This window comes from Nannospalax galili, unplaced genomic scaffold (genome assembly GCF_000622305.1).
Source record: "Nannospalax galili isolate Female #2095 unplaced genomic scaffold, S.galili_v1.0 scaffold105, whole genome shotgun sequence".
Classification (NCBI taxonomy): domain Eukaryota; kingdom Metazoa; phylum Chordata; class Mammalia; order Rodentia; family Spalacidae; genus Nannospalax; species Nannospalax galili.
Window position 1 is genome coordinate 219,463 of NW_008354502.1, and position 13,809 is coordinate 233,271.

The 13,809-nt window shown below is 39.6% G+C and overlaps 1 protein-coding gene across 5 annotated transcripts in view; it reads right to left on the reverse strand.

The window, feature by feature from the left end:
* The window catches only part of Slc44a1 (solute carrier family 44 member 1), a 205,953-nt gene that overhangs the window by 154,039 nt on the left and 38,105 nt on the right, over positions 1-13,809 (reverse strand). For all 5 annotated transcript variants that reach the window (XM_008851699.3, XM_008851698.3, XM_029555295.1 and 2 more), the window contains one exon: positions 3,098-3,187. In XM_008851699.3, the coding sequence (XP_008849921.1) occupies positions 3,098-3,187 (90 nt within the window). Of the gene's footprint in view, positions 1-3,097; positions 3,188-13,809 lie in introns of those variants that run through there.

The window sequence follows — 13,809 nt, forward strand, 5'->3', positions numbered from 1 at the left end:
ATTTTGTTTTTAAAGAAATCATTATTTTTATTTTATGTGTATGTCTCTATTTCCTGCATGTAGGTAGGGGCACCCATGTCATGCAATGCTCACAGAGGTCAAAAGAGAGCATCGGATCACCTGGACAGTTGTTAGCTGTTATGTAGATACTGGAAATCAAACCCAGATCCTCTGCAAGAGTAGCCAGTGTTCTTATCTGCTGAGCCATCTCTCCAGTCCCTGCTTGGTTTTATTTTGTTGAAACAGAATCACACTAGGTAATGCTGACTGACCCAGAACTCACTATGTAAACCAGGCTGGCCTTGAACCAACAGGAATCTGCCTGCCTCTGGTCTCTGTGGAGGGATTAAAGGTGTGTGCCACCATACCCAGCTTGAACATTTGTTTTAAAAATCCAGGTTGAACACTCCTACTCTGAAAATATGAAGTCTTCAAATGCTTCAAAATCTGGAACTTTCTGAACAGGAGTCATGAGTAGAAAATTCACATGTGGCCTCTTAGGACAAGCTGCAGCCCAAACACAGGCACACTGAAAACAGCATACACAATTATCTTCAGGGATAAGGTATACATGAAACATGAATCGATTCTGTGTTTAGACCTGGGTTCCATCCCCTAGACACCTCACCTCATTATATATAAGCAAATGTCACATACATTTCCTTTTTGTTTGTTTTGAGAAAGGATCTCACTATGTAGCCATAACTGGCCTGGAACTCACTTTGTAGATCAGGCTGGCCTGGAACTCAGAGATCTGCCTGCCCCGGTCCTCCCAATTGCTGGGATTAAAGTTGTGCACCACCACACCCAGCCTGCCCACTCCCCTCTTTTTTAACTTTTACTTATTTGTATGTGTGCATTTGTGTGCAACTATGTACACAGGTGCAGAGGTCACAGGACAATTTGGTAGAGTCAGTTCTCTCCTTCCACCAAAGAAGGCCCGGGGATCAAACTCGGGCTTGGCAGCAAGGACCTTTACTCCCTGAGCCACCTCAAGAGTCATTCAAAAATATGTCTTAAAATTGAAATCGGTAACACTTGTAATCCTAAGCATTTGGGATGTGGGATACTACGAAATGAAATTCAAAGGGGTAAAAGATTTCTTATATATATATAATATATATAAAACAAAACTCAAATGCCAGAAGCAACACTGAACCTCAGCTGTTGCTAATGTGATAGGTAACAGAAGTTTGAGATTACATTCATTTCCTCATGGCAAAATTTGACATTAGCTCAATTTGATGGGAGAGCGATCTATTAAAAGAATCATTCCAAAACAAATAATGCTATGCTTGCATTTAAAAGCACACACAGTGGGTCTTAATTACCATCACACTAAAATCAACATTATATTAATTACCACTGCATTAAAACATTTCAGTAGACAAGTGCATGTGCTAAAGTCACTCCCAAATCAGTCTGTTAACATTAATGGTTGCACTTTCCTGAGCTATTTTAGCACAGAAAATCAAAAGCACCTAGGGTGGCATGGCACATGTTTTTATAAACATAATTTTGAAAGGTCAGCTGCTATTTGCTCCAGGGTTACTTGCATTCAATGGTTGTGGGAAAGCTGTGGACTAATTTTGTCAGCGAGAGTCTTTTCCACACTCCACATGAATATTCACATATGCTGTACTTCCGATGCCATTCTGCTAAACTAAGTCAACTCTTCAATATCTTATAAGGCCTAAGTTAGAAAATGAGCATTTTGACCTTTTCTAAATGTCCTAAATTTGGTGAAACTGTACTTTTATCTTTAAAACAAATACTCCTTATTTTCCTAGGTTTATTTCACCTCATTAAAATTTATTGCTTTCTTTTCCTTTGCTCAGGGCTAGAACTGATACCTACAGTGGTGTCTATTGGCCATGACTGTGATTGTTCTGTGATTCACAGATGGTATTTGGGAGGTAGACAGAGAGAAACAGAATATTGAGGGTTTTTTTTATTACAGAAAGACAAAGAGTAACATTTCCCTAAAGAACTTCCATAAAAAATATGGGAAGATGGGGGCTAAAAACACAACTGAGTAAGGCTGCCTGAGGCAGTGTAGCTGCATTTTGAGTTGCAGACAAAGAAGGGGAGAGCAATGATGTTCTGCATAGTTCCCTTATGAGGAGGAAAAGGTAGAAAGCAGTGACCGACATGACGAGACTGGGCCGTAGCAGCTCTGCCATTCACCAGCAGTGTAGCCTAGGATGGCTGCCTTGCTCTCTGGGTTTGGTTTGAGGGTTCAATCTATAAACTGAGGGTGATGGGCCAGATGACGATCCCCAACCCCTTTGGCACTAAATATCAGTTACCTATTTGTCTACCATTTTGGAGCCTAGCACCCTGGCAGAGACTCCAAAGCCACTGATGCCTATGTTCAGAACTCCAGCAAGGCAGTGAGTACGCTACTGAAAAAGTTCACACACAGCACCTGCACCAGGGCTCTGCCCCTCATCCACTCCACTAGGTGGAAAATCACCAGGGGTCTTGCTTTCCAACAGAGAGCTGCCATTCATCACAATAGACAGCAGGCTTCAGGGCCTAGTAGGGGCAAGAGGGAGAAGCTGAGCAGCCTCCTCCCATGTAGGAAGAACTAAATGTCAGCACTGAAGTATGGTAGATAATATACAGCAAAACATCTATTTGTATAAAGGAATACCAAGTCTCTAGAAAGAGAACTGACTGGCCCTTAGATAACCAAAAGGCCTGTGTGAATTCTGCTTAACAACCCTTCATGATCAGAATTCAAAGAAACTTATGTCAAATGATCTGACTTTCTAAAATGACTGAGAGACTGGAATAAGATTCCCAGTGGCTTCTTAATTTTTACCTCAGTTTTCATATAATAAGACAAAACATAAAAACAAAAGAAAGTAAACAAAGTAACAGGGGATACCAAATACTACTGGATTATACTGAAGGGGGGAAAACCCACTCTGATGGTATCGTGGGCCCTCCAATTATTCCAATTATAAGCAGTAAAGGAGAGATAAAATACATATGTACAAATACACTGCAAGTTCCCTCTTTGAAACAACTCCCTACCCATCATGCCCTTGCCCCAGGAGCTGAGGAGTGGGTCAGCTGCGATTATCCTTACCATTCCAATGCAGAAGAGGACAAAGAGCAGCAGCCATGGTATGTCCGTGCAGCTACGGTCCTCCAGGGGCTTCCATTCTCGTTTGGAGCTCTAATTCAAAATACAAAGTAAGAGAACATGGTGAACATCAATTTTAGTTAAAACTGGAAAGATTCAAACACACCGTTTATACCCTGACCACTTCTTTGCTTGGACAAAGTTGTATTGAACCCTTAGGACACAACCCTAATCATGAAGTCCACTTTATCTTTATTGCCCAGTACTCTAGGGGTGCTACTGACACTCCTCCTGGCAGGCATGCAAACTTGATGGGAATATTTAGCATGAATAGTTGTTTTATTTTTTCTTCCTTTTGAGATAGGGTCTCTTGTAGCCCAAATGACCTTGAACTCACTCTGTAGCCAAGGATAACCTTGAACTCCTGATCCTTCTGCCTCCTAGAATTACAGGTGCGAGCTACCACATGCAGCTTATGTGAAGCTAGGGATCGAATCCAGGGCTTTGTGCTAGTGCCCTACCAACTGAGTTATATACTCAGCTCTGAATTGTTATTCTTAGTTGTGTGGTTTGTGTCCCTAATAACTGTGAGCCTCTCAAGAGACCAAGCTGGTCTCATTTCCTATCATCTGAGATGGCCCTAAGCACTTACATGTTCTCAATAAGTGCTTTTTAAAGTGAATAAATAAATGAACACACTCTTCTACCTCAATCTTTGTGCTGGTTTTTCTTTGTAGGTCCAGATGCCAGACTTAAATAGAACATGCTTTCTATATGTTCTCTTTGGGAAAGGAAGCCTGCCAAAATCAATCTCCATCCATGTAAGTTAAGTAAAATTGAAGAAGGAAATATTCAATTTTTTAGACAGATCTCAGCAACTCCTAAGCCACCATATGTGAATTTTCATTATGCACTTAGAAAATATGAAAGTTTCTAGTTCAAACACAGGGATTTCCTAACTAAATAACTAGAGGCATTCTGAGAGTTAATTTCTACAGTATTGATTAGAAGAATTCCCATTCAAATTTTTACCCCCTTAGTGCAATAGTTTGGCTCTCAGGTCAGTGCCCACATCCTTTTCAATCAAGCGGTAACTGAATTAACTCTCCTGAGCTTTCTAATGAGCAAATATCCCTGAATCTCACACTCTGTCCTGGAGACAGAGCAGAGAAGGGAAGAAGACAAGCCTCAAGAAAGCCTGGGAAAGGGCCTAAAATAAGAAGGCTGAGGCCTCCAGTGGTTCCATGGAACAATCCTGGAAGTCCCTGGAAGACCTGTCAGTAGGAAAGGACCCCAGCAGAAGGCAATGGAGACGGGGGGGGGTGGTCCTCTACTATAATGAGCACTCAGGTTGTAAGCAGGCTTGGCCCTTCTAAACAACAGTTCTAAATTATGTGTCCTTTGATGAAAGCTACCAATTCTTTTTTTAGAATAGGTACATAATTTTCATAAAGTTAGGGAATTCAGAGTTGAAGATTAAGAAACTCAATGTTAAAAGAGATGCCTAGGAGATTAGGAGAAGGAGCAGTTGGTAAAGTGTCTGCCATGCAGCATGAGGACCTGAGTTTGATCTCCAGCACCCATGTAAAAACACCAGGTGTGCTAATGTGTGCCTGTAATCCTAGTCCCAGGGAGGCAGATACAAAAGTATCCTGGCACTCACTGGCTAGCCAGTCTTGCCGAATCAGTGGGTTCCAAGTTCAGTGACAGACCCTGTCTCATAAAAAGGGGAGGAGGGCTCAATGGGTAAAGGTACTTGCCACCAAGCTTGAGCGGGCTTCGATCCCTGAGTGAAGGAGAAAGCCAATTACCACAAGTTGTTCTCTAACTTCCACATTCATGCTATGGTTATGGCGTGTGCTCACCCCTATATACATACACAGTAAAGTAAATAAATGTTTTTAAAAAAATGAGGTGGAGAAAGACTAAGAAATAAGGTGAAGATACCAGATGTCAACCTCTGGCCTCCAAATACACATGCACCCATATGCATTTGCACATATACCCATGTACACACAAGTGCACACACAGATAAAAACAAAGAAAAAAAGAATTGCTGCCCACCAATAATGAAGGCAGAGAATTTGAGCTACAACCATTTCTTTCTGTCTCCTGAAGTCATAACTAGACAAATGCTTCCTTATGCCTCACATAGTTCGATTGTTACAATAAAAATACTCAGTGAACTTGTTCCCAGACACCCACACAAGAAAACAAAAGAACACTAGTTAGTCATAGAAAAAACCCTTACCCCAAGGCTCTAACCAGCATTAAAACCCAGGAATGAGTAGGCAGTTTCCTCTTGAGAAATGCAGCACTGTGGCAGAATGGATAGGGACTTCCCTTCCCCTGGCTCTGTCATTAGTTCATTACATGACTTTAGATAAACTGCGTCATGACTCTGGGTAACAGGAAGGAGACTGGATCTCTTAGGTTCCTTCCAACTATAAAAAATTATGGACAGGATTGTACTTTTGTGAGAACTTTGGGGATGACAAGAGAAGCAAATGCAAACTAATTTGACATTATTCCCTGTTTTATTCACGTAAGAATGTCCATATTGTGCTCACAGTGAATAAAGAATGATTCTTTGCATTAAATAATTTCAGTGCTGGATAACGCCTATTACAGCAAAATCACTCATGGACACAGAATTTGGACACCTCAAAATTCATTATATTTACTCTGATAATTTAGCTATTTGAAAATATTGTCTTTTTTTTTTTTTTTCTTACTATGTAGCCCCAGCTGGCCTGAATCTCACTTTGTAGCTCACCCCAGGCTCGCCTGGATCTCACAGTCATCCACCTGGCTCTGCTGCCTACCTCATCCTCTGCCTCCCGAGTGCTGGGATTAAAAGCATGAGCCACCACGCTCGGGCCCTGTTTGTCTTATGCAGTATGCAAAGGAAAGACAGGACCCTCAGGTTGGTATAGTTTCTTTATCCACACCTGTTTTTTTTGTTTTGTTTTGTTTTTTGTTTTTAGTATTTTTACTTCAGATCAACACTCAGTTTGCTAATATTTAAATTTTCATCTACAACAAAAAGGCAAAGGGATTTTAATCATGACAAGACAAAGAAGCTCAGCATCTAAAGAATTCAATCCAAGTTCTTACCCACGGCTGTGCCAAATATATACAAAATCTCTACTGGGGATAAGAAGGAGGGAGGATGGGCATTACATAGAAAAAATGGAGACAGAGTTCAGGGAGAGTGGAAAAGCAAAAGGGCAGTGTGGTCACAAGCACTGTATCAAAGGAAGGTGTCACGGGGCTGTTCTCAGTACATGTGAGCATCCACCACCTCCTAAGCACTGGATTCTTGGTTCTTATTATTCACTTTTCATTTAACCCTCTCCCTACTGTTAAAATATCCTTCTGCTACATGGTCCTTTCCATGAAAAGGTATAAGAACATGAAGCCCTTTAGTTGTATTAACATTTTCACCTGATGGCGGCATATTTCATTTTGGCTGCCACTTTTACTGTTATCAATGACTGACTCCTATTAACCAAACAGGAGACTTAAAGCTTTACACACGCTGTCTTCTACCTTCAGTACAGCTCTTTGATGCTGGTACCATCCATGCTCCACAGATGAACAAACTCAGGCTCAGAAATTAAATAAGCAGCCCAAGCATCACAGTGGTACACCCACAGTTCAAACCCAAATCCACATCTCCTAAGTCAATTCCAGTGAGACTGTTGAATCTTTGTATTAGTAGAAAGCAATAACCTCCATTAGCATTTCTCCACATTGCAAATATTCAGAAACCAGGCTGATAATTTAAAGTCCTATAAGTGTGGAGAAACTGGGTGAGACATTTTATGAACCATGAAATTTCTCAAGTGAGTCAAGAAGCCCAACAGTTGAAAATTTTTAGTGATTCTTTAACAGACATAACCAAGTGACAACTGGACTTAATGTTATCTGTTTCTTCCAATTAAAATCCCATATAGACCTAGCAAAAGTAAAGCGTGTGGCTAAAATGTGGTTTATCTTTTCCTCAGATTCTACAAGAGATTAATACAGACTGTCAATAAATGTTAGGTCTTTCTTCTTTCACAAAAGCTTACAATTTAGGAACTGAACAGAACCAAAGTAACCATGCAATCCAATCCCTTAGTGAGTACCTGAGACCCAGAAGAAAAGAAAGGGAACGTACAAAGGAATACTTTCATTTTACCCACAGTTTCTTTCAATTCTAAAAACATTCGTGTCGTTATTATATAGTCTCAGCTTTTCTATTTTGAAAAAAAGGAAACTAAGGCTCAAGGGAAATCTATGCCTGAAATTTGAGTTCTAAAATTTTAGCAGAGCAATACAAACTATAAAAAAAAGTCCAAGGGGGGCTGGAGAGATGGCTCAGTGGTTCAAAGCACTGGCTGCTCTTGCAGAGGACCCAGGTTCAAATCCCAGCACCCACATTATGGCTAACAACCATCTGTAACTCCAGTTCCAGGGGATCCAACATCCCCTTCTAACCTCTATGGGCATTGCTCAACATGGGTGCACTTACATACATGCAGGCACATAAAATAAAAATAATAAATAAAAATATTTTAAAAAAAGAAACAGTTCAGGAAATATTGGACATTAAAAGAAAAAAATCTAAAATAAGCACAATAGCCGAAAAGAAGAAAGTTGTGATCAGCCAGGCATGGTGACACACACATTTATCCCAGTCCTTGAGAGGCAGAGGCAGGCGGATCTCTATGCTATCCAGAAGGCCAGCATGGTCTATATAGTGAGTTCCAGGCCAGCTGGGGCTTCAGGGAGACCTTCTCTCAAAAAAGAAAGAAAAAGTTAAAAGAAAATTAACTTAGAAACCAGAACAAAGTATACAAAAACTGTAGGACAAAAATCATATGATCTAACATACGCATAACTTAAACCAAACGAGAAGATAAAATGTGGCAGAAGAAACATTTAAGAGATAGTAACCGCAATTTTTCCAAAAATAATAAAAGAAATCAAAGCACAGATCTAAAAAATTAGAGATTTATTCCAAACAGGACCAATACAATATAATACAAGACAAAACACACACACACACACACACACACACACACACACAGAGACACAGAGTTGAAAATCAGTGCTATCAAAACTATCTTAAAGATAGTCACAGGGCTTTTAAAAAATGTATAGGAAAAAAAGTCTACAAAAGACTTTGTATTAAGAAACTAACAAAACAGAAAACTGTGAAATTGAGATCTTAAAACTGCTATAAGGAAAGAAAGTACAATCTCTCAACCCACATCTATACCAGAGGGAACACGGAGCTTTTAAGACAAAACATGAGTAAATTTATTAGCAACAGGTCTGTTGTGGGGTTTTTTGTTTTGTTTTTTGTTTTTGAGGCAGGGTGACCCTGCAGCTCCACTTGGCCTGGAACTTGCTATATAGACCAGACTGGGCTCGATCTCAGAGATCCACCTGCCTCTGCCTCTTGAGTGCTGAGATTAAAGATGTTGGTCACCATGCCTGGTTTAAAAGCAGATCTGAACTCAAGAAATGTGAAAGTTCTTCAGGCAGTAGACTGCAGTATCAGACCAACATGGAGGCACAAAAAGAAATTCAGACTTCTAGAAATTAGTATAAGGAAGATTTAGAATTTTCCATAACAAAGTTTCTTTGAATGGTTAAAAGGGTGTACGTGTTTGTGTATAAAAGTGTCCATACTGTTCTTTTGTACAAGGCTAATATTCTCGATGGCAAAATTACATTTATGATATAGGTTAAGCATCCCCAGCCCCCAAGTCTGGAATGTTCCAAACCCTAAACTGTTTTTGAACAATGACATGATAATACAAGTGAAAAATTTCACACTGTGAAAACTTGTTTCAAGCACAAAATTATTTAAAAAGGTATAAATTTGCTCTGAGGCTATGTATATAAGGCATAAATGAAACAAAAATAAATTTTGCAATTAGACTAGGGTTCTGTCCCCAGAATATATAGCGAAAATCCCAATTTTTTTAAAGTCCTCAATGCTTCTGGTCCCACACATCTAGGATAAGGGATACCAACCTGAACTATTACTAGACAATTATAAAATTCTTCTACATGAGGGCCTGAGAAATGGCTCAACAGGTAAAAGCACTTGCTGTACAAGCTGATGACCTGAGTCCTATACTTAGAACCCATGGAGGAAGGAGAAAACCAATTCCTGTATCCTCCAAAGTTGTCCTCTGACCTCCACACATATGCCATATCACATGCACACACACACACACACACACACACACACACACACACACACAAAGAACAAAGTTCTTTAGTTTTTCTATGTCACACCACAGCAGCCTTTCACCTGTTAATTTGTATTGTATTCAAATCCTTAAAGTTAGGCAAGGACAAGCCTCAGCATCTTTATATTCCTCATTTTACAGTCTGGGTATCTAGACTTTTACCTTCTGTAGCAGCTCTTAGCAATATCATAGTTATAAGCAACTGTATAACTGACTCTACATTTACCATGATTCCTAACAGTCAACCAAAGGCCTTTAGGGAATCTGGTATGTTCTTCTAGGTCAAGTCGGTAGTGCCTGAAGCACATTCGCGGCTGGGCAGGCAGGGCCACCACAGCCAAGAGAGAGTCTGGTGGATAGGAATCTACATCACAAAATTAGGCAGGGCAGAAAGGATTAGGAAGATACAAATAGATCAGCCAAGCAGAGGCAGCAATCCTGATTTAAGGTGAAAAGAGCCAACTAAGTCTCAAATATGAGACAGAGAAGGTACAAAACCCTGGAAGTCAGAGGCCCAGGTAATATCTAAAGACAGAATGGAATGTTCCCTGCATCCTGTTGTAGTTTGTATTTACTGTGTGTATACTTTATTCTAACTAAGATATGCATGCAAAGCTTCCCCAAAGAAATTTTTAATATTTTTTATTTTTTATTTATGTGCATGAATATGTATGTGTGTAAGTATATGTCACATGCAGGTATCTACAGAGCCCAGGAACACTGGATCCCCTGGAGCTGGAGTTACAGGCAGTTGTGAGCTGTCTGACATGGGTACTGGGAACCTAACTTGAATCTTCTGCAAGGCAGTATGCGCTCCTAACAGCTGAACCATCTCTCCAAACCCATCCCTAAAGAGTCTTATAGTAATATAATAACAATATTACCTAAATCTCTGAATCGTTCCTTTATGACCCCAAGTTTCTAGAGGCATGGTTTCAAAATAATGGAAAATGTGCTGCAAAAAGGTCAACTTATACTGGTATTTGACTATATTTAAATAAAATTCTTCAGGATCCTGATGGTTTTTCAAATAGGTATTGAGCTCTATACAAAATACTTAGGATTCAAAGACAGCTAAGAGAACCTCTATGTTTACTGAGCTCTAGTTTAATGGGAAGATATAACTCAAGTATTGTAACACTGCAAACAAGGTCGAGATAGGGACACAGAAAAGGTGCTGTAGAAACAGAGGAGATGGGGAACCACTAAGATACCATTTCTGAGATCTGCTGGAATTACCTCATAAACTTTTGCAGATTATATGCTAAAGAAAACATGAAAATGATCTTTCAGTGGCTAAAATAGAACATGTTGTGTGCCCTCAAATGCACTAAAAATTCTTGCTAGCTATGATGAGGAACTGACTGCCAAATAAGAAAAATTTCCACTCTGAAATGTTTAGTTGCAAACAAACAGAAATACTAAGTTGGCTATTTTTTTTTAAATCAGCCGTTTCTCAATATTTCTTTATATGCTTTACAGGTTTTGTGGCTTCCCTTTGGAAGAGATCTTGGAAATAAGGAAAAATAGTTCCCTTTGTTTCCTCACCCTTAGCACAAGCTTTTTGAACAGTATTTTCATGTAGATGTCACTGGTTAGACATCTGTTAACCATGAGTTAAGCACTGGCTGGTCACATATATCAAGGGGCTGCTACAACCCGAATTTCTGGCATGCTAAATGACTCCCTTCCAGAGGAAGAAGCCAGATACGTGTACTCCTGCAAACAAATAAAGGATAAACCAACAATGACTCCAGTCTCACGTGGGCTAGCAGTTCAGAACTATACTACCCACAGTCCTGTGTTTTCACCAGATGGGAGGTATACAAATATTTATCACTGATAACAAAGTATCAAAACTTCAGAATTCAAGCAGAATCTAAATTATCCATGTGGCTGTCCTCATGGACACCTATTGCTTCTCATAGGTCAACATAAATAGAGCTAAGTTGGTAGGCCAGGAGGAACCAGAAGCAATGTGTAATGACGAGCATACAAATGCCATCTGTCTTGTCTGTGGCCTAAACCTCTGCAGCACAGACCCACTGCTGTTGCCTTTCCTAGATGACAACAACAACAACAAAAAAAAACCAATGGTGTCTGTGAAGGTCAAAGCAAGCTGTGATGAGGCTCTCAACGGGCACAGTTTCCCAGAAGTGGCCTGGGCTACTGTTGGGCAATATGCAACTCAGTCTTTTTCTTGAATACCACAGTCTTATTTTCTGGCTAAACAAGCAGTTTCTAAGTCTGTCTCATAGGTCAAATAGTTCTGCTATCATTTCAGTTATCCACACTGCTCACTGGTGCACCAAAAGCACACTACAACAGTCACGAATATATCTGTCTCAAAGGTCATGGCTACACAGACACTTCTGTGACTTGGGCACATATGTAGCAAATACTGGCCTAGCCATGAGGACTTAATTTGGTTCTTGTCAATCTATTTTACACAAAAGCCTCCAATATTAAAGACAAATAGTTGTGCACTCAGATCCTTCAAAGCTCCCTCCAAGGACATACTGCTTCATTAAATCCCCCAATATGCTTTTATTTGCGCAGAGTAGCAACAAAAGAATAAAAGAGCTGATGTGTATCATTTTTGCCACAGTTTTCAATAGAGTGAGCAGACATGATGAAGTTGGGCAGCAATAAAACATGGAGGCTTTCAGCCTTATGTTCACTACACCTGCAAATAAAATCCTATAAAAGGATTTTTGAAAGGCATCAGCTGTCCTTTGGGAAAGCTTGGTCAAGGACCTAGAGTGCATAACTACATACATTTACCATAAGTAATCTGCTTCATTTGCTAAGTCTGGGGATGGCAAGTTATACTGGAAAGGTGAGAATAAAAGCATGATTTTAACAGGCAGTTAAAGGCAGTAAGATACATTGAGTGGAAAGATATGGATACCTATGTCCACGACTTTTCTCAGTTCATGAACTTTATGCTCAATCTGAGAAGCTCATCTGTTTAAGGAAGAAGGAAAAAGCATCTTGGAGCTGCTTTATGAGTTAAGTTAGGTATGGTGACAGAAAGATCACGGGATGGGATGCTACCAATGACTTCATTCTTCCTCCAACTCCTCTAAAGCAATAATTGTGGGTCTGTTACTCAATTCCTCAGTGACTACGCCTCTTGCACATTAGCACACGATAATTACTGGGTAGAGGCCAAGTTAATCCTTGGCAACACAGCTAATAACATCTACTTCCACCATCAATGAAACACCATCACAATTACAGAAGAGCCTTTGCCTATAATCCTCAAGCAGTATTTCCAGCTTTTCTTTCTTCTCAATCAGTGTCAAGCAATCTTCTAAATGTAAAATTATTATTAATTTTCTTAAAATTATTTTCATGGGCTCCATTTTTTTCCTATCACATCCTACAAGGTGTCAAACCTTCTTTATTGCCTGATGATGCCCATCAGAGAACGACAGGACCAAATCTCTGCTTTGTGCCTCCTATCTGCCACATTAGAGCCAGGCTCCAGGCTGCTAATAGGTTCCTGTCTTTTCATGCTATACTCTAACTTTCCTTTTAATTTCATAGGTATGCTCTAAGAGTCTTCTTCCAATTGGGCTTCCTTTCCACAAAGGAACTGGTTCATGAAGCCTCTACTAACCTATAGAAAAATCACACTATCATACGATAGCAGACAGGCAACTGGAAATGAGTACACTTATGTTTTTACAAACCAGACACTCTTATTATATTTGATGAAGATATTTTTAGTCCAGAGTAGCCATACATGGAAGTACAATTCTCTTCCTCGACACTTAATATATCAAATCTCTCCTATAACAGGACCCTCCCAAAATAGGATTAGGCTCCTTTCCTTTTCTTTTTGTTCCTTTTGTACATAGTACAGGATGCATATCTATACATATACATATATCAAAGTAATTATCATCTATTATTGTTTCCATTAGGAGTTTCTTGAGGGTATGGACAATATATCTTTTTTAAAAAAAAAAATCAGAAGTCAGCATTGTTTGCAGAGGCACCTAAATATTCAATTGAAAGTCTAATGCATACAAAATATATAGAAATGACTGAATTCATACTTATTTTCCCACCAGGACTTCTTGGTTTGGCTTACTGCTATACCCTCACTAACTGAAGAATGCCTAGCACATATTAGCTGCTTGGGAATGAATGAATGAATGAATGAATGAATAGGCCAGGTCTCTTATCACTGGAGTGAAATGATGTGGAGCAGACACCCTTACTGCCTCTCCTACAGGAGATAATTTACCTAAGGAGCATTCTATTGCATCAGAGTTAGCATGGCATATCCCAAAGATGTTTGCTAATGGGTTGAATGAGAAAAATAAATTCCTTATTTTTAGTAACATTAGCTAATGAAGTCTAGTTTTTGTGAGCAACTTCCTTGAGACTTTATTCTGAGACTCTCCAAGTTTAGTCATATATTCAATAGGAGATAGACAGGGAAAACCT